Source organism: Typha latifolia, chromosome 9, assembly GCF_019914945.1.
Source record: "Typha latifolia isolate L0001 chromosome 9, TyphaL0001v2, whole genome shotgun sequence".
Classification (NCBI taxonomy): domain Eukaryota; kingdom Viridiplantae; phylum Streptophyta; class Magnoliopsida; order Poales; family Typhaceae; genus Typha; species Typha latifolia.
In genome coordinates, this window is record NC_133094.1 from 590578 (window position 1) to 610635 (window position 20058).

The following is a 20058-nucleotide window of genomic DNA, read 5'->3' on the forward strand; positions in this document are numbered from 1 at the left end:
ATAAGAGAGAAGTAAAGATTGTTGACTATGTACGCCAACTTTAAGCTTGTTAAGATATCATAAAGTATAAGAAGGAACCCCAACGTGATAAGATAATTATTATTTTTTAATTCCATTCACCCAGTACCATTTATTCCTATGTCAACTCTTCATCCTCGTTAAGAGTTGTTTACAATTCCAGTCCAATTTTTTTATTTCTCAAGTAACGTAAAGAATTGTTCAGGGTCATGTTCTTGGATCTGGAGTTGACCTACCTGCTTGGACTTTCAAAATAAATATATGCAAAGATTCAATAACGAGAACAACAATTATGCTTTAGTTAATGAGCAATCACACGATAATTCTATAGAATATCTCATGCAAGGAAGCATATTAAAACCTAATTAATTTGTGGTCCTACTATCTTGGGTCTTGCTATATATAATTCCACCCAAAATACTGTATAATTTTTAATTCAACCTGGATGTGAATCCTACAGTATGGTTGTAGGCAGCCATAAGCTCCTCCTCTACTGCATCTGCATGCTGCATCATATAATGCATCTAGTTGGAACTCTCCACGTAGCCACCCGTCTCTCCTCCGCCGTCGACAAAGCCATGTAGGTCTTCCAATCCTCCATAACATTCCTCAGATCATGAAGTTTGTTCTGAAGCCCAACACAACAATTTGCATGCATTGTGCAAATCTTGCTCAGATCTTTGCCATGGCTACAGAATCCGCCGCAAATATCTGTGGGAATGAATCGAAACCTCACTCGGAAGCGATGGATGAGCTCACGCTTGATCTTGTTGAAGACGCTCTGCTCGTGTTTGTTAGGGAATCGTGCCTTGGATTCGTACCAGCACTTGAGCATCTCCGCGTTCTTCCTAGTGGACTTGACGTAGAAGAGTCCGGTGTTTGGGAAGTTTGCAAGATCTTTGGGATCACCGAAGAAGAAATCGCATGAGGTCGTCAGATCCGCGAGAACTGTTGTGTGTTTGAAGGGATTCCTGAACCAAAGGACGTCAATATCCTGTGCAAATTAAGGAAAGTTCACTGTCTTCTTTTCTTTTTCTTCTCTTCTCAAGGGAGTTTCAGTATATTTGGTTCTTGTAGATTTAGCTTAGAAAGTGTTTGTATTTTAGTAATATCATAGTCTAAGTCAACTATAATCAGTCAAAAAGGATAAAATGGATTATAAATAGTTTAAAGATGAAGTGTTAGTCTCAAAATTATTAAAAAATGGGGTGGTGTTAGAAAAATTTCCTGATGAGTTACGTGCACGAACCGTAAAGAGGAAGTTGTATCCGAGCTCTAGAATACGGCGCTGAAACTTGAGCTTGCTCCAAACCAATTCGATGTAGCCTTTGCTCATTAACACCTTCTCGGAAGTGAAGTCGGTGCCGTTTACCTTAAGGAGGTAGCAGTGAGGGTGCAGACTTTTGCATCTCTTGAACGCCTTGGGATCCATTGCCACGATAATTAGATGCTGCAAGAGATGCTCAATTTGTTCACCAATGTGGAAGCTCTCGAGGAAGACATCGAGTAGGGAATTCGGCGCCGCCCATGCTCCGTTCACCGAGGTCATTATGATCGTCTTATCATCTGTTGCTGCTCTTCTCAATAAGGGTACCAAATCTTGAAATGGTGCCTGTTTTCAAAACAAGAAAGAATTATATATTTAATGCTGAAGCTTAACATAATTAATTAAGAGAATATAAATGATACTAACCTCTTCAGTAGGAACAACCTTTGTGTTATTAACCTCTTCAATGCAAGGACCCATCTGGGTTCCATTAATATTCCAAGCCATCATCTCTAATGATCTCCCACTTGGGTTTGCAGAGAGGTAATAAGATATCATCAGAACAGTGGTCCCAAGTAGGAATGAGATCATCTTCTTCTATGAACAAGTGTGAAAAAAAAAATAGATGAAGAAGAAACAACCCAGAGAAATTTCTTATGTGTATATTGTTCTTCGTTTGTTCTGTAATACAAGAGTTTAATACAGGTAAGGAAAAATTAATTGCTTGCTAATTATTCCAAATCCCCATTGTGCCAGATTGCAGAGTAATCGTTTTCCTTTAATAACTCCAAAACTCCATTTTGTAGTATTGCAGAGTGATTAACTTTCCTTTTAATACTCCCCCTCAACTTAGGAGTGTGAATGTCAAGACGATCCACGACATCAAGATGTGATCTTCTTGGTTGCTGCATAAACTGACTAAGAGTAGAGATAATATATGAGATCGCTGGTCTTGTGATGGTAATATAAATTAACTTTCCACCTAATCCTGTGATAACTATAATTAACCCTAAAAATATATTTTAATGACTCCTTTTATTTATTTATTTTGGCTAAACTTAATGACCAATCAGCTGCGTTATTTGGAGGTATCACTTTAGATGGTCTAAATCGTGGGTCCTCATGTAGCAATCGCCACTTCCCTGGCGGCCCAACCGAAGAAGGCCCAACTCTCTCTGAGCACAGCCCATGAATTCCTTTATCGGAGACGCTCGCATACGAATTTTACACATAATGAACGATCTACGGTTCATCCCACTAAGAATATTTAATTTAAACGGTTAAGATATTCCCGCATAAATGTTGTATGAAAATAGGAACATTTAGTCATCATCTACGCCCGCCACCGTATAGTTTCCCGACGAGATCACGAGACTATAGTCAAAGCGGAATTTACAACTCTACCCTCAATCTTTGGGCACTTTATTGATAAAGTAGTTACGAGTAAATAAAAATGCTATAAAGGTTAAATAAGTCATTCTGTTCACTAAAAATTTCCATACATCCACCCCCTTTTCGCCACTACTGTCTTTTGAAGCTATTTCTTGAATCCAATCTCTCTCTCCTGCGAATTCTTAGCTTAGGGTTTCGAAGAAACCCTAACACCGTCCGATCCAAACCCTAGATCTCGATCGCATCGGATGGCGGAGGAGTCTCCGGCTTCGGCGGCGGCGGCGGCAGGACCGGTGGGGAGCTCGGTGATCCCGATCGTGAACAAGCTACAAGACATCTTCGCACAGCTCGGGAGCTCGTCCACGATCGATTTGCCTCAGGTGGCGGTGGTCGGGAGCCAGAGCAGTGGGAAATCGAGCGTTCTTGAAGCTCTCGTAGGGCGCGATTTCTTGCCCCGTGGATCCGATATATGTACGAGGAGGCCGCTCGTGCTGCAGCTTGTGCACTTTCCTCGGAGGCCGGAGGCGTCGCCGGGGGAGGGGGATGAGTGGGGCGAGTTCCTCCACTTGCCCGGGAGGAGGTTTTACGACTTTAGAGATATTCGCAGAGAAATCCAGGTGAGTCGGGATTCCTGGGTTTCCTTGGTTTCGGATTACTCTTTTTTAGATTAAAGGAGATTGATTTAATTAGATATTTTCATGAGTCTCACAGTATCTCATTAGAAAAATGAAATCTTGGATGTGATTATGGTGAAAAGCCATTCCAATTCGTGGTGACCAATTGATTATAACATGTTCCAAGTATCTGATCCATAACGGCAAAGCCACTGTATACGGTTTTACAAATCAAAACAAATGCTTTGCATTTTATTTATTTTCTGAGTCATTGAAAGTTTGGAATCAGATGCTTTCTATTTTTAGGTAAGGAGTGACACAATTTTGTAGTCCTATTGATCGTGAATTACATTTCTTGGTGCCCTTGGATGTTTATAACTTTTGTCTCTTCACAGAATTACAATTTTATAGTCCTATTGATCGGGAAAATCATTTTTATTTACATTATAATGGGTTATACTCTTGATTATTCTCAATTTAGCTATGAATTTCCTGTTTTATTAGTGCAGGCTGAAACGGACAGAGAAGCAGGAGAGAACAAGGGCGTCTCAGATAAGCAAATTCGTCTAAAAATATTTTCTCCGAATGTTCTGAATATCACTCTAGTTGATTTGCCTGGAATCACTAAAGTTCCAGTTGGCGACCAACCTACTGACATTGAGGCAAGAATTAGGACGATGATCTTATCGTACATCAAACATAAGACTTGCATAATATTAGCAGTTTCACCAGCAAATGCAGATTTAGCGAATTCTGATGCCCTTCAAATGGCGAGAATAGCTGATCCAGACGGTAAGATAATATTGCAATCTTTAAAATATTTATACGTTAATGGTTCACTTGTGATCTGTGGAATTTTACCAAAGGTATGCCATGTTGATTGGCTGCTAGATTTTTATACCAACTGAATAATTACTTGTATTCTTCTTGCAGGATCTCGAACTATTGGTGTTATCACAAAGGTTGATCTGTGGCTCTGAATTCTACATTCTAGTTCTGTGACTTCTGCCATAGTTAGTAGCTAATAAGACACTGTGCTTTCTATTTGTGACTGCAGTTGGATATAATGGACAGAGGCACTGATGCCCGCAACTTTTTATTGGGAAATGTGATTCCCCTGCGACTTGGTTATATCGGTGTAGTGAACCGCAGTCAACAGGTATGTCCTTTATGTTGCTTAAACTCTATTACTTTTATGCCTGCCACTTATCAGCAATGTACTGTGATTGTGCTTATTTTATGAAAAAAAAGTCTATTAAATTCAGGAAAAGAAAAAACATGGAAGTACTCACAGTTTCATAAGAGTTCCATTCATCCATATATGTGAATGCTGTTTGTGAATGAATTGGTAATATCTAGGAGACTAGGATTGAACATTGCATTATCTTTCACATAGTAATGCAACTCCAGCAAAGAAAATGATATGCATCATGCATGCAAGAGATTGAGAATATCGATGTTACAATAGCTGAAATTTATAAAATCTTCATTTACCTTGTAAGGCCAGAAAATTTTCTGTTGGATACATTAGGTGATGGATTTTTATCCACTAACTGTTTTTTTAAATAATGCAGGATATTAACTTCAATCGTAGCATCAAAGATGCTTTGGCATTTGAAGATAATTTCTTCCGAAATCAACCTGTATAGTCTGTTTTTTTAATCTCAAGTTCTTGCCCCTTTTCCATTTAAAAATATATTAAGTACTTGTGCTTTTTGTAGGTATATCACGGTCTCTCTCATTGCTGTGGTGTCCCCCAGTTAGCCAAGAAACTCAATCAAGTAAGTTCCTTGGAAAGTACCAACTTATTCCCCGAATAAACCTCTCCCAACTCAAACATCTACAGATAAATTTTATTTTTAAGACTTCATAGAAATAAATATAGTCACCAGTCTCTGCTGTTAAGTTAGTGTATTTTCTTAGATCAATTAATACTTGCTGATGACTCTGACCTTAATCTGCAGATTTTGGTGCAGCACATCAGGACTGTTCTCCCAGGTTTGAAGTCTCGCATAAGTGGTCAATTGACTGCTGTGGCAAAGGAGCTTGCTGTCTATGGTGATGTGGTTGAATCAAAGGTTTGTTTTCTTTATCGTGGTGCATTAATCATAGTATGGGACACTATATTGTGCATAGCATTGAAGTAGCTTCACTAGTAGTTTTCTAAGGCATTCTTGTGCTCAAATAAGTATCTTAACTTTGGATAATCATGCTTTATTTTTTTTTTAATTTTTTTTTCTCCTTTTATATTCTAACTATTGTAGACCATAGTATGTGACAAAGGAATATAGGTGTGTGTTCCTAGGCATTAGAATGGAGGTCATTATTTTTTTGGCTTATTTTGTAGTTTACCTTGTTCTATTGTTCAATGCTTCTGGAAGCACTTCTGATGCCTTGGAATTGTTTATATTCCTCTGTATAGCTCTTTTTTTTCCCACTGTGCCCTGTTTCTTAAAGCTGCATTAGTCATTTAGTGAAAAATTGTTTGCTTATATCAGGAAAAGTGGCTCACTTTTTGATGTTCCATTTCTTTATTATACCATTTCAGGCTGGTCAGGGTGCCAAGCTGTTGAACATTCTTGCAAAATATTGTGAAGGTAAATTTTGAGTTACCTGAAATATTCAGGTTAAAGGGACATTGAAAGATTGAGAATAAAATAAGAAAAACTTACATATGGAACGCAAGATTATCTACTATTTCCCTTTTCTTGTTTCTATCAGTTTTCATTTCTGTGCTATCATTTTCTTATTATAGTTGTGGTAAGTCACCTTGATGTGTTATTACTGCAGCCTTTTCATCAATGGTGGAAGGGAAAAATGAAGAATTATCAACAGCTGAGCTTTCTGGTGGAGCACGGATTCACTATATTTTCCAGTCTATTTTTGTGAAATGTTTAGAGGCACGGATCTGCTGAGTTTCAGCTATTCTCTTAGATATGTTAAGCTCCATCCAGAACTATATATACGTAGAGTACTAGCTCTAATATTTTGTGTTCTTCATCTAGGAAGTTGATCCCTGTGATGATATAACTGAGGAAGATATCCGCATGGCAATTCAGAATTCAACTGGTCCTCGGAGTGCTTTATTTGTACCAGAGGTGATGTTTGTTAATTAGTATATTGCGTTATGAACTTATAAGTTTTATGATGCAATCTATCTCCTGTTTCTGGACAACAATTCTTGCCTCATGGAAAAAATATTTAGGTGCCATTTGAGGTTCTTGTACGCAGACAGATAGCTCGTTTGCTAGACCCAAGTCTTCAATGTGCAAAATTCATCTACGATGAGCTAATTAAGGTACTCCTCAAATTCAAAATTTGAATTCTGGGAGAAGGAACACACTATGTGAATCGTTAATTGAAATACTTTTCAATATATTATTTTCTACTTGTGTAGATGAGCCACCGTTGCTTGGCCAATGAGTTGCAACAGTTTCCTGTCCTCCGAAGGTGCATGGATGAAGTAATTGGGAAATTCTTACGAGAGGGTCTCCAACCTGCTGAAGCAATGATAAACCACATGATTGAAATGGAGGTACAGAAATTGGTCTTATCTATCAGTTATTGTTTAGTTACCTAGTTTATTTCATGATAGTGATTAACACACTTTCTCTAAAATAGTAGCTCTAGTTACTGGAATTTGGTAATTCTAATTACAATGGAAATGATAATTTGTGGATGCATAATACTAAATGAATCAGCTGATGCAGTGAAATCTGGTTTACATATCAGGTAATATACGAATATCCTTTCAGGCACATAAAAGAGACCAGAGAAAGATATTTTGACTTCCACAAGAAGAGAAGTGCCTCCTTTCAGGCATATATCTTACTTTCTACTGTCTCTGAAGTCAAGTCTTTGGTGCTACATTTTAAGCCATTGACTCATTTTCTCCAAATGTGTTTGGTTTTTTCTTCCTTCTTTGGCCTTTTCCTCTATGGAAATTTTTAGCCACCTCCATCTTAATTCCTGCGCTTTCTTTCATTGACCACTGAATGGATGGTCCATAATATTACTTGCAGCTATTAGCTTTAAAACTTGGTATTCAGAAGCTGCTCAGGTCGAAGTTGTACCGAGTCTTCTTGAATAGATCCACATGCTAGATGTTTCTATGTGTCTAACCTCGTGAATTTTGTAAGGACTAAAAGTGAGTAGGAATGTCAAGTCGGAACATTATAATGTGTAAAGACTAACTTGTGTTTAGTGCAAGTACATGCTATTGTTGGAAAGTTCTCTGCAAGTCAACATGCATTTTACTCTTTGCTCATAGAAGATATCTTTCTAAGATGTATGACAAATTTGACTTTGCTTGTGTGCTGACAATGAAAATATCTGTAAAGGATTCTCTTTATTGATTTTGTGGATTAAGCTTTCGTTTGGTGATATTGGTTCCTCAGATCACGTATTAATTTGAGCAACTGATTTGGCAGATGGATTATATTAACACTTCTCATCCAAGCTTCATTGGTGGCAGTAAAGCTGTTGAGCAAGCTCAACAGCAAGTTAAATCTGCTAGGTTATTGGCAGCAGTGCCCAAATCAAAGGTATATCCATCTCTTTGTTATCCGTTCATGTATTATCTAATTGTTTGGTTGTTGGATTTCCATTTTTTGCTTTTCTCTCCCTGTTGCTTACAGATACACCTGCCGGATAGGAAAAAAAAAGGAAAGATTTGTAGTCTGTGTAGTAGCGGGGCCTCATTCACTATAATGGCCCTTTAACTCATGTTCTCACACTCACGTTTGTCCTATGTTCATCCCTAGGCCCTGTATCTATGGGAGCCTCATTCACCATGATGCTCTTTTTCGCCTTCTTAAGCCCTTTAAGCTATGTTCTTTATCTCTGCTTTCATTTATATTTATATCTTAATTTTGATACAGGATGGATTGGATTCTGATAAGCTACAATCATCTGAAAAGAGTCAAAAATCTCGAGCTATCTTGGCCAGAACTGCTGGAAACGGAATTGTTTCTGATTCCCTTCAGGTTGTTTTTCTATTGCATCATGATTCATGTTCTGAATTATATGATACATATATCATATTCTCACTTGTTTTTCCCTCTTTCTTTACTTTCTCTTCAATGATGATCAGGGAGTTCGAACTGGTGTTGACGCTGAGAGACCAGGCTCATCCGGTAAGGAAACATATGTTACATCTAGAACAAAGGATAGATGTCCAAATTTCTGATGCATTTTGCCATTGTTTAAATGGTCTCACACATTCTATACTAGCCTATTTCTTTATTATGCACGCAAAAATAACTATTATCTTATATTGCACTATTCAGTTGAATTTTTTTTAGACCATCTAACTTTAGGGTCTATCAGGAGGTGCAAGTGGATCAAGTTGGGGATTTTCATCAATTTTCGGTAATAGTGAGGATCGTGCACCCGTAAAAGAGACTTCAATGAATAAATCTTACACCATCCCTGCTCAGAATGTGGAACATTCGCTTTCTATGATCCAGTTAAGAGAGGTAGATGATTTGTTTCCAACACTTGCATTTTGCTACTCCTTCTATGCTCAATGTCTAACTGATAGTCATCGGGGCTCAGCCACCAATCATTTTAAAGCCTTCAGAAAATCAGACTGAACAGGAGGCTCTCGAGATAGCAATTACCAAATTGTTGTTGAAATCGTATTATGATATTGTTAGGAAAAATATCGAGGACTCTGTACCCAAAGCAATTATGCATTTCCTGGTAAGTGGCTTACTTCAAGTTTGAACTTTGAATAATCTGATTGTTTTTATGTTGTTTTTAGCTCATATTATCATCGTCAAACATTGGAGATCTCCCATTAGGGTTAATTGCCTGATGATCTGTTGAAATGTCTGAGTTTGTCCATTAGGTTAGTACTTGCCTTATAGCTTCATATGATTGGTGCATCAATCACAGCTGCGGTCTCTCCATTTTCAATATGAGAACCTGTAACTGTATGGCTTTGTAGATTCTTATCTTAGATTGTGAAATTAAGTCAATCAATTCACTGATGATGCTAATGTTTTTTTCTTCTTATATATATACTTTTTCTGCATAGCTATTCTTCTAGCTAGTGTTATCCCCCATTGCTGGTACTTTTAGTAGAGTGCATTCCCTAAATACTATTTGCATAAAATGTTGTGATTGTTGTCATGTTTGCAACCTTTTATATGGTAATCTTAGTTAGAAAAATTAAAATATGGTAATAGTGTATTGAAAAGAAGTACAGACAACTTATGGATGAACTACATCACTACCACTTTTACTACTTCCCCACTGCTCTTTTGGTCTCATACTCCGACACGAGTTTTGATATACACTGATGACACTGGAAATGTGATTGACAAAGCTGTTCCCACACTTGAAGACTTCTTTTTATTTTTCCTTGTTCTCTTACTATGTGCGCAAATGATTGATTCCTTTTCTCTTACAGGTCAATCACACAAAACGAGAACTCCATAATGTTTTCATTAGAACGCTTTACAGGTATTGTGACATTCTCATTCAATCTTTCAAACTACTAATGCCAACAGTCAATTAAAATAAGTCTGAACTTGTTTTAACTTAGCAGGTGCTTCTTTTCAATGATGATTGGAATAATCTCCATCCCCCTCCCCATTCTTTCTTTCTCCATGAAATTAAAGATAGGCAAGTAAGTGTGCTTTAATGGTTGTCCAATACTTGCAGAGAAAACCTCTTTGAAGAAATGTTGAAGGAACCTGATGAAATAAGTGCCAAGAGAAAACGTATCAGAGAAACACTCCGTGTTTTGCAGCAGGCATACAGGGTTGGTGTTTTCCACTTCTTAAAAGCTCATCATGGATATTTACAGCATAATGCATTACCAAGCTTACTGCTGATTATTTGTTTTCTTGACCAGACATTGGATGAAATACCACTTGAAGCGGAATCTGTTGAGAAGGGCTATACACTGGAGAATGATACAACAGGTCTTCCAAAGGTCCATGGGCTTCCATCGTCTTTCTATGGAGGCAATGATTTTAGCTCGCCATATGCAGCTTCCCCAAAAAACCCACGATCCAGGAAATCATCTCACTCAGGGGAGCAGCCATCGTTTTTTCCAAATTCTGATGCCAATGGATTGGGTTCGTACCCAGTAGTTGGAGCATGAGCACTTCTCATCTGCACTAGAGTTTTAGCATATAGGTAGCATGCCAAGGTGCACGTTCTGTTAGTTTGGCCCCTGCATCTATTACCCGTACATCTATTTTCTAATTATATTCTTTTTATCGTTGGCCCAATGTCAACGATAGCAGCATCTTAGAAGTTCTGCATCATGTGTATATATCCCATTCATTTTTGTCATCAGTATAGTTCTCTATACGGTATCCAAGAGAGAACCTACCTATCTGCTTGCCTGAGTCATGATATGAAGCCATGTAGTTGGGTGGGGTCGTCGCCTGGAGTGCACCCCATATTTGGTAAGCTGGACGATTGTCAAGTTTTCCTACTTACCTAGTTCATCAGATACTGGGAATTATGGCAGCTGCACTCATCACTTCTTTCAATGTTTTGTTGCAACTGAAAAAATTTGTTCATTCTGCCAACTGGATATTTATTTGCTCGCAAGTCCAGTTGACATTTATTTTTGTAATCTGGAGTTAATGTTTTTACAGAGAAAATCTTTCACAGATATTAATGCAACTTTTTGGTCAGTGAACTGCTTGCGGTCTAGAGCTTGTTGATCCATATTCAGTATGCATTCTTGATAATCGTTGATTTGAGATTACTGATAGTCCGACTGGTAGGTTTGTACTAATCCAACAACGATTGTGCTTTGTAATTCAAGCTTACAAATTTTTGAGCATTTAGCTATCGCAAAAGATTTTAACATGACTTGGATCTCTATGGACTACAATGGAAAATCCACCATGACTTTAAATTATGTGTTTATAGTGTTTCAACAAATATCAATCCTAATGTTAATGGAGAAAATTGAATTTGGGTAGGATCCCAACCACTATGGTCTTTGGCCCGGTTGGCGGTAGTAGCTCTACCCAAAGCAGGATAAACCTACATATCCTCACCCTTATCCTGCTTCCAGCTGTTTTTTTTTCTTTCAACTCTTCCTGCTATTCCCATGGTACTTTCTGAACTGAGTAGATTTTTTTTTATCGTTCCTCAACGAGTTCGTTTTTTTTTTTAATATAAATCTTTTAATTTTAATTATTTATGAGCATAAAGATATGAGCTAGATAAAATACTAACCCTCCTTAGATACTCCTTAGATACAGAGACATTTAGGTCATACCGAGTTTTTAACTATCTAGTTTAAGCTTCAAGTTATATGCGTTGTCAAATAATTATTACGAACTAAACGCCATCAAGATTTGCTTTAAGTCGTTGCGTTGTCAAGCTGTTCCTTCAAATTAATCGCATTGTCAAGCCATCAACTAAATTGAGGAAAATCATCAAAATAATAAATAATTTTCTCACAGTATTATTAAATATTATTTAAGGTTGGAGTTAAACTCATAACCTCTCTAATCATATAGAAGATAACCTACCAATTATATTAGAGTTGGTTGGTCCTGACTTTGGTGCAGCAGATCCCTGTTTTTACTTCCACGAGGGATTCTATGCATCCTAAGTTGTATGTATTTATTAGATCCGTTATTGTGATAGGCTACTACATACCGGAGTTTCTACATCCGGAGTAGTAGTAGATCTGCCGCCTTGCACCTCCACTCCCGGATCTGAAAACAAACGACTTCGCCTTCCTCCTCCTCCTCCTCCTCCCCTCAGATCCTTATCCCGTTACAGAGAAGAAGAAGAAGAAGAAGAAGAAGAAGAAGAAGAAGAAGAAGAAGAGAGAGGCCGAAACCCTCTAACCGGAATTATACCATGGCAGAGCTTGCCGCCACTCCCCCGCGTCCTCCGGCCACGGACCTCTTCGGCGAACCGATCGAATCCCACCCTCCCTGGTTCAAGCCCGACTCATTCCTCCGCCCCGACTTCGATCCGGAGTCCTACATCGCCGAGCTCCGCTCCTTCGTCCCCCTCGAGAGCCTCGCCACTGAGCTCCGGTCTCACGTTGCCGCCCTCCAAGCCGAGCTCGTCGACCTCATCAACCGCGACTACGCCGACTTCGTGAGCCTCAGCACACGCCTCGTCGACGTCGACGCCGCCGCCGCACGCATGCGGGCCCCGCTCGCCGAGTTCCGCGAAAAGGTCGCCGCCTTCCGCGCGGCAGTTGACACCGCACTCGCCGCCCTCCGCGTTGGGCTTCGGCAGCGAGCCGAGGCATCTGCGGCACGGGAGATCCTCGAGTTGCTGCTCGATACATTTCACGTCGTTTCTAAGGTTCCCGATCTCTTCTATCTAATTGGTTACAATTGAATAAATTTCTGGATCTGGGCGTGATTTCATCTAAAGTTTGGATCTGGATATATTTGAAGATAGGAGAGACAAGTGAAAGTTTGATAATGTTGTCTGCTAATTCTATATTTAGTTTCTCTCTCTCTTTTTTTTGAATGTCAGATCCGTAGGAAATGCTAATTGTCCGAAGGGTTTTATTCTCTTTACCCAGATTGAGAAACTCATCAAGGAATTATCTACTACACCTTGCGATTTTGCCAACACAGATGTTGGTTCGACAGAGAAAGGCTTAAGCAATGAAGTATCCGTTCAGCATGTGGAAAATGGGACAAATCTGAGGGAAACTCAGAGCATTCTGCTGGAAAGAATTGCGAGCGAGATGAATCGGCTAAAGTTCTACATCAGTCATGCACAGGTCCATCTCATTCTCTAGATTGCTTTTGTACTTCTAGACGCATTCATCTATTTTTATCCTTACAATTTTATTGGAGATGTGCTCTTCCATAGGAATAAAGATGGTGGTTTGTGTTGCTTATGATATGGAACATACTTAGAAGAATTTATTTATAAGAGGAAGGAAGCAGACCAAAATGAGCAATATAGACTTTGGAGGTCCACTTTATTTGCCTATGCTCAATCTTCTGATACTTTAGTATAAAATAATGCATTTCCAGTTTTTAGATTTATAGGAAAATTTATTTAGTAGTCATAGAAAATCATCCCACTCTTACCTTATACATTTGCAAATTCATGCATCTGCCATTTAATAGATGAAATATATAGAGATATAGCTGCTTTGACAATGAAAGAACAACTGTTGAGTTTCTTTCCCAACTAGTGTTTGCTAGCAGAATCTTTCTGGTCAATGTATAAACTATCTATTTAGCAGTTAGCACAGATATCTATGTTACTCTTTCAAAAATAGCTCAAATATAGAGACTGATTAGTTAAGATTTCAGCATTATACATCTTCCATGCAAACATACATAGGACTATAACGAATAATTGTGTATGTTGTTAATGCACGGCTGTAAGTTAGATATTACCTCTGCATAATTTATGCAATGTTTTTAATCTTGTTTCTTCTCTTAATCTGGATGATTAAATGGATAAGGCTTTGGGCACATTAATTGGAATTAGTTAGTCCTTTGAGGTTAATGAATATTTCTCTAGTCTTTTCTCTACAAAACCCCAACTCTGTGCTTCTCGACCAAGTTAATAGAACTATATTGCTACTAGGTCTCTTTCAGTGTTTCATGTCCTCAACTTAAGGAATCATCCTTAGCATTTTGCGCATCTATGTTATTCTCTAACAATCCTTGCATTATATTTTTGTGAAGTTTTCTACTCTTCTATATGCTGATACACTTCAGCATTTTATGAAAACTTATGCTTCTAAGTCTGCCCTCCATTATGGCAGTACAGAACCTACCTTTCATTGAGAACATGGAGAAGAGGATACAAGGTGCTGCATTATTACTGGATACTAGCTTAGGGCATTGTTTTGTCGATGGCCTAGAGCATCATGATGCAAATGCAATATTCAATTGTTTACGTGCATATGCTGCTATCTATAACACCTCAGCAGCTGAGGAACTTTTTCGTACAACTGTCGTGGCTCCCTTGATTCAGAAAATTATTCCTCATAGCCGGTCACACGAGGTTGTTGGGGTTTCTTCTGATGAACTTGAGGATGATTATCGAAAAATAATGCAATGCATAGAGATGGATTGCAAATTTTTGTTGGAAATATCTTCATCAGGTATAACACTACCTTCATCACCTTTTGCTACACTGTTTTCTTAGGGTCTGGCTTTCTATCCTCTTCATACATTGTCAGCTTTTAAGGTTATACATTCACTTTCTAGTGTGCTGTTTCATGTGTCAGCTAATCCAGTGTTCACTCTTTTCAGCAAATTCAGGATTACATGTTTTTGATTTCCTGGCTAATTCAATTCTTAAGGAGGTCCTGCTTGCGATTCAAAAGGGAAAACCAGGAGCATTTTCTCCTGGAAAACCTACTGAGTTCCTAAAGAATTACAAATCAAGCCTTGCCTTTCTTGCCTTTCTGGAAGGTACTGCCTGCATGTAGATTTCATTCCTACAGCATGTTCTCATCTTCTTGATGTCGATAGTCTTCTTTTTTCTGAATGCGAGTTCGAACAGATTCATTAGGCTATACTTTCATGAGAAATCCCTTTGGCTGATGTGCTCTTGTCTGCTTAGTAGCTCATTATTCAGATAGTAATATACTGTTCCATCTTCCTTTTTTGACTTGCAGAACTAAATTTGAATGCTACACTTGCAACTAGTTCTCCCTCTCTAAGTAGAACATTTTTAATTTAGGTATATGCAGGTGTAGATATATAACTTCTGATGCTGGCTTTAGAATCAGATTTATCAAAGAAAGAGTGTAATCATAGGCTATCTACTCAATACAGATCTTTATTTTTACTTCAAAATATTGAGTTTCAGCCTCAGTTTTGTGATTGAAATCTTATCTGATTATAACATCTGTTTAATTGCCAAGGTTTCTGTCCATCTAAATCTGCTGTAACTAGATTTCGATCTGAGGCTATCTACACAGAATTTATGCGACAATGGAATGTTGGAGTCTACTTCTCCCTGAGGTAATTTACATAATTGTTAGTGACCTGTCATAGCCGGTTTAGCTTTGGAAGTCTTATGAAAATGCAATTGTGGTTCAATTGCAATCAGATTTCAGGAAATTGCTGGTGGTCTAGATTCTGCTCTTGCAAATACCATTACCCCTAAAGAAGTGCATGACAATCAAGGGAAACCCCAGACTGCCATACTGAAACAAAGTATTAAGCTCCTGGATAGCTTGCGAACCTGCTGGAGTGATGACGTTCTTGTTTTTTCTCACTGTGATAAGTTCCTTCGGTTGTCTCTGCAGCTTATTTCAAGGTCAATCTAGTTAGAAGCCTAGAATGTCCTCTTTTTTTTGCATTTCTTGATTTCTGTATTCATTGGCATATCATTTTCTGATGCACTTGGGATGTGAAAACAGGTACTCAACTTGGCTTTCTTCTGGTCTGGCTGCTCGCAAAGCTCGTGGTGGGAGCTCGAACCTTAGTCCAGATGCTGAATGGGCTATATCTGTACCTGTAGAAGATTTTATCTATGTATTCTGCGCTACTTACCAATTCAATTATATACTACATCTTATTTATGTCGTTTTCAGTCATTATATTTATTAAGATCCAGCACAAAGAATGTTTTCACTTTTCACAGTTATGGTATCAGTGGTGGATCTTATACTTAATTGTACTTATGCTGTTCATATATTCACAGGTGATGCATGATGTTGGTATTGTGGTTAATGAGCTTTCTGGTGACTACCTTGGACATGTATGTAAACTACTTGACTCATGCTCAGTTGAAGTACTTGATCTTGTGAAAAAAAGCATTCTGCAAACTGGAAAATCTTTAGAGGAGTTGTTGCCTGCTATACTGGACGTGATGATTGAGGCCATAGTTGAAAAGTCTGTTGAGGTAAGTCATATGGGAAGAAAGGGTATCTTACTATTATTACATATTAGCATGCTTGTTGTTTTTGTTATTATTATTTGGTTTTCTATGGACTGGAAATGGGAGGTGGTAATGGCAGCAGTGTTCTTTTTCTCTTTGACGACATGGTGGTTTTGGGTAGGTTTGAGGTGGCTGAGTTGGGTTGAGTATGATTAGGGGAGGGGTTGGGAGGGCCAGGAGGTTGTAGATTGTTCGCTCTTGATAGTAATTCTTTTTCCTGTTCTCTTTAATTGAATCTTCAGCATATCTCTCATCGCTGGTTATGATTTATGAGCATGCCATTTGTCGTAAGTCGTAATGCATAACTAACTAGTGAAAGTTGGTAGAGCTTGAGGAAATCTATGAATAAGTTAATGCTTTGATAGATTATAGATGTAAAGGAAAGAAACTTCGTTCCTTTTGTTTGTAATTAAATGACAGTTTATGATTTTCTCCACAACTTGCTTTCAGCGTTTCATAATTGCATTGCCTAATGTTATTCACAGTTATACATCTTTTCTTTGTGGATGTGTAATATACTGAAAATGTCAAATAGATGTTCTTGCGGATTAACAGTTTTCTAGCAATGCCTGTGAACACCCACTGAGATAATTGTCTAATCACTTCTATTTAATTACAGGACTTAAGGCAGCTGAAAGGAATAACAGCAACATATAGGATGACTAACAAGCTTCCTGTAAGGCATTCACCCTACGTGTCGGGGATTCTGCGACCACTGAAGGTGAATTGTCATCCTTTCTGTACATTTATGTTACAATTTCTTGCCCTTTGACTGTCTTTGACATATAATTCCTTGAACTAAAATTTTCTGATTGAAGGTTACCTTAAGATTTTGATAGTATTCTATTTTTTGTACTGTTTGCAAATGAATTCATCTATATATGCAAGGACTTCGTATTCTCTCTGTCGGTCTGGAACAAGTAATTTTCTTTTTCTTTGAGAAGGAAAAGTTAATGCAAATTCTGATATCAGGATGTTAATGAATACTTTGTCGAAAGGTCAAATGGGTATTCTGTCAATTGTCATTTTAGTAAGTTCATTTTTTTAAAGATGATCATATCACTGCTTTCACAGTTTTGGTTCCAATTGTTGAATAATGATGGGAATTTAGTGATAGTGCAACTTTGATCATTAAGCTTTGCTCTCTTGAATCCAGACAGGAACCTGCTCTGAAACTCGTTATGTTAGTTGACAGGTTGCTGTACCTTATGCCGGCAGTTTAACAGTTTGCAGCCTAGTAGCAGATGTTCGGAATTCCATTAGTTTGGGATAGAGTCTAGAGTGTGGACGATTCTAACTTGTGATATAGGAATTAGGGTCTGTTCATTCTTGAAGCTGAAAGAACAGAATGGAATTCAGAATGAAAGAAAATTAAATGCTGCATAATATAGTGACTTTTGAAGGATGCATATACTTTTTTGCAAGGAGAAACTTATGTTGCTCAAATAATACTTTTCAAAATATGCCTTCTCATTTCTTTGTGATTTACAGCCATTGTTCTTTTGCTTCAAACCTGTGTAGTGGAATGTAATGCAAACAATGTAACAGCTACTTAATATCAAATTGACTCCGTATACTTGTCATGATTATATAGTTATTTCTTGATGGAGAACGTGTTTCATATCTATCAAAAGATGCTACAAACGAGCTCCTCCGAGGTTCTACAGAAAGAATTACCAGCCGTTACTATGAATTGGCAGCAGATCTTGTCAATGTGGTAAGTTAGAAGTCCCTTCTGGCTATTGGATTTTTTTTGCAATAGTAACTCCTTACATGAACTGATCTATCTTTGAGTGCTTTCATTATAGGCAAGGAAAACAGAGTCTTCATTGCTAAGGTTAAGGCAAGGTGCACAACGGCGAGTAGGAGCAAGCTCTGATGCCTCAGACAACAATATCTCTGACACTGAGAAGATCTGTATGCAGTTATTTCTTGACATTCAGGTACTCTTAATCTATAAATCATAGAGCTTTTGGTTGAGAGTCACACTGAAAAACGATGGCAGATCAAAGTTGTGTTCATGTAAATTAAAGAATCACTGAAAGATGCTGTTTTCCCCTTAATCTTAATCAAAGAATGTATAGTTTATACTTAATACAGGTAAGTAGTAACTGGACTGGGATCAGCTTGATCAACCGAATCATTAACATATCAAGCCATATCTTTCACCATTTTTCTGTTCTTTTTTGTTTCTTTTGGAGTTTTCATGTTCTTTACTAGAAAATGCACATTTTAAAGTGGTGCTCTGGCTGTGCAAAAGTTCCTTTTGTTTGACAGTGAGAAGGAATGACTTCCAAATTGTGCTCTGTGAAATCTTGAACCATCATGTTGTTAGATAGGTATTTCTATGTTTGTTTGGATAGGCTGAAATCTTCTTTTGGAACTTATCAATAGGTATTTCGTTTGTAATGTGGAACAAACTTAGTGGTTTAACCTTGGTATTATATAATACTTTCTATCTTATGACAGGAATATGGGCGCCATCTTGCTGCATTTGGTATCAAAGCTGCTGATATTCCATCCTATCGTTCCTTGTGGCAGTGTGTTGCTCCGGAAGACAAGCAAGCAAACATTGTTTTCTAAAGTAACTACATCAGATCATATGCTAACCGGTACTGCTGCTTCCCTTTTTTCTGTTCTCACTTTTTGATAGTCTGTTGCACTGCTCATGCAGGCCCCCATTGTACAAGTACCACACAGGTGGAAAAAAAAATACCAAGTACCTTATGAATTGCTATAGATTTTTTTTTTCTTTTGTTGAGAGGGATAGCTGGATAGGGCATTTTCCACTGAAGAAGAGGATCTACAGAGCCCACATATCTTAGTTATTAGGAGATCACCTATGAGTGAAAGTTCACCTCAACTGTCCAGTTGATTCTCTTTCTGATGAAAATTACTCTCCTGGACAGACCAGTAAGCCGGCTGAGAGTAGATATAGTGGTTCTGTTCAGCTAAGCCAGATTGGATGGTTGGATTGTGATTGTGTAAATTTCATCCTTTATCGGGGAGACTTCAAATTAACATTATAAATCATGAGAATACAGCATCAGATTCTTCACTTCGCTTATGAAACTTCTTTACCATGCTCATTGAACGAGGAGTGATTATTACAGCGCATTTATACTTTTTGCTGTATCCTATACTATAAGTTGTCATATATTGTTTGTTTAAGCCTAAACTTTTGCTTCTTGGATTGAGGAACAAAAATAAAATTGTATGGCGGCATAATTGCAGGTCTATACATGATAATTGATACCCATCTCTAGTCGCAGTTTACCTTTCTTTTTGGATTTGAGAACCGACAAATCTTTGGTAGCAGCAAATCTCTGGTAATAATCAGGAAGAATTGGAGAGTTGGCTTCTATCTTATTCTTCTAGATTGATGAGCAATCACGTCAAAGAGAAGTAATCCACCGACTCTCATCACCAAACTTTCTTTGTCTAACATACTTAACACCTGATAGTAATTAACCCTGAGGTTTGTAACATCCTTCGATCTGACATTCTCCATAATGTAATCTCAGCAGTAATGCTCCTCCTCCTTTGAATAATAATAAAAACGAGACATGATAAGTCGTGTCCGTGAAGTAAATAGCAACATTCCACGTGAGAGTTGACACCTTGATTGAAGTGATGATGTGTATCATTTGAACATGCAATTCTCAAGGAAACTGGGGGGAAGAAAAAAAAATCAAACAAGCCAACTCACAATTTGTTTCTATTTTCAATTTTCCACAAGAGACTTTTTGTCTGAGCGAATAATATGAGGGTGGCCTCATGAAAATTAAATATAGGAATAGTGAGAGCGATGTGCATATTTATGTGAACAGTAGTACCGTCGTCAATTACAATATGACTTGCATTTATGCTGTGTCAAAATTCGCCGTCAACCCC

General features: G+C 38.0%; 3 protein-coding genes across 4 annotated transcripts; 2 read left to right on the top strand and 1 right to left on the bottom strand.

The window, feature by feature from the left end:
• Positions 1–508: 508 nt before the first annotated feature.
• Positions 509–1792, bottom strand: LOC140795020 (uncharacterized protein At4g15970-like). The gene is made up of 3 exons (XM_073147379.1): positions 1712–1792; positions 1268–1630; positions 509–1012 (listed from the first exon to the last, which is right to left on the bottom strand). Exons 1-3 carry the CDS (start codon positions 1790–1792, stop codon positions 530–532), a joined length of 927 nt encoding a protein of 308 aa, XP_073003480.1. The 3' UTR covers positions 509–529.
• A 1017-nt stretch (positions 1793–2809) lies between these two features.
• On the top strand, positions 2810–10968 carry LOC140795078 (dynamin-related protein 3A-like). Its single transcript, XM_073147447.1, has 20 exons — positions 2810–3294; positions 3801–4083; positions 4225–4253; positions 4349–4450; positions 4866–4934; positions 5013–5072; positions 5256–5369; positions 5840–5888; positions 6082–6191; positions 6297–6389; positions 6497–6589; positions 6689–6826; positions 7722–7835; positions 8172–8276; positions 8384–8426; positions 8620–8768; positions 8848–8994; positions 9707–9759; positions 9961–10060; positions 10154–10968. Exons 1-20 carry the CDS (start codon positions 2926–2928, stop codon positions 10403–10405), a joined length of 2472 nt encoding a protein of 823 aa, XP_073003548.1. The 5' UTR covers positions 2810–2925; the 3' UTR covers positions 10406–10968.
• A 975-nt stretch (positions 10969–11943) lies between these two features.
• On the top strand, positions 11944–19222 carry LOC140795575 (conserved oligomeric Golgi complex subunit 2). Of its 2 annotated transcripts, none has more exons than XM_073148244.1 (13): positions 11944–12597; positions 12824–13027; positions 14038–14374; positions 14526–14687; positions 15143–15242; positions 15331–15540; positions 15644–15758; positions 15928–16128; positions 16784–16885; positions 17759–17881; positions 17973–18107; positions 18634–18748; positions 18818–19222. In XM_073148244.1, exons 1-12 carry the CDS (start codon positions 12139–12141, stop codon positions 18745–18747), a joined length of 2262 nt encoding a protein of 753 aa, XP_073004345.1. In that variant the 5' UTR covers positions 11944–12138; the 3' UTR covers position 18748; positions 18818–19222. The 2 variants fall into 2 exon arrangements, with proteins under 2 accessions (XP_073004345.1, XP_073004344.1); XM_073148243.1 differs by having other exon boundaries at positions 18839–19222.
• Positions 19223–20058: the final 836 nt, after the last annotated feature.

Coding starts and splice junctions, on each gene's coding strand:
- LOC140795020 (XM_073147379.1), bottom strand. CDS start 1,792: ATGGCTTGGAATATTAATGGAACCCAGATGGGTCCTTGCATTGAAGAG. Junction 1,631..1,711: donor AGGTTGTTCCTACTGAAGAG/GTTAGTATCATT, acceptor TTTTGAAAACAG/GCACCATTTCAAGATTTGGT. Junction 1,013..1,267: donor GATACAACTTCCTCTTTACG/GTTCGTGCACGT, acceptor TAATTTGCACAG/GATATTGACGTCCTTTGGTT.
- LOC140795078 (XM_073147447.1), top strand. CDS start 2,926: ATGGCGGAGGAGTCTCCGGCTTCGGCGGCGGCGGCGGCAGGACCGGTG. Junction 6,390..6,496: donor GTGCTTTATTTGTACCAGAG/GTGATGTTTGTT, acceptor AAAAATATTTAG/GTGCCATTTGAGGTTCTTGT. Junction 9,760..9,960: donor TTCATTAGAACGCTTTACAG/GTATTGTGACAT, acceptor CAATACTTGCAG/AGAAAACCTCTTTGAAGAAA.
- LOC140795575 (XM_073148244.1), top strand. CDS start 12,139: ATGGCAGAGCTTGCCGCCACTCCCCCGCGTCCTCCGGCCACGGACCTC. Junction 15,243..15,330: donor GGAGTCTACTTCTCCCTGAG/GTAATTTACATA, acceptor AATTGCAATCAG/ATTTCAGGAAATTGCTGGTG. Junction 18,108..18,633: donor AGTTATTTCTTGACATTCAG/GTACTCTTAATC, acceptor ATCTTATGACAG/GAATATGGGCGCCATCTTGC.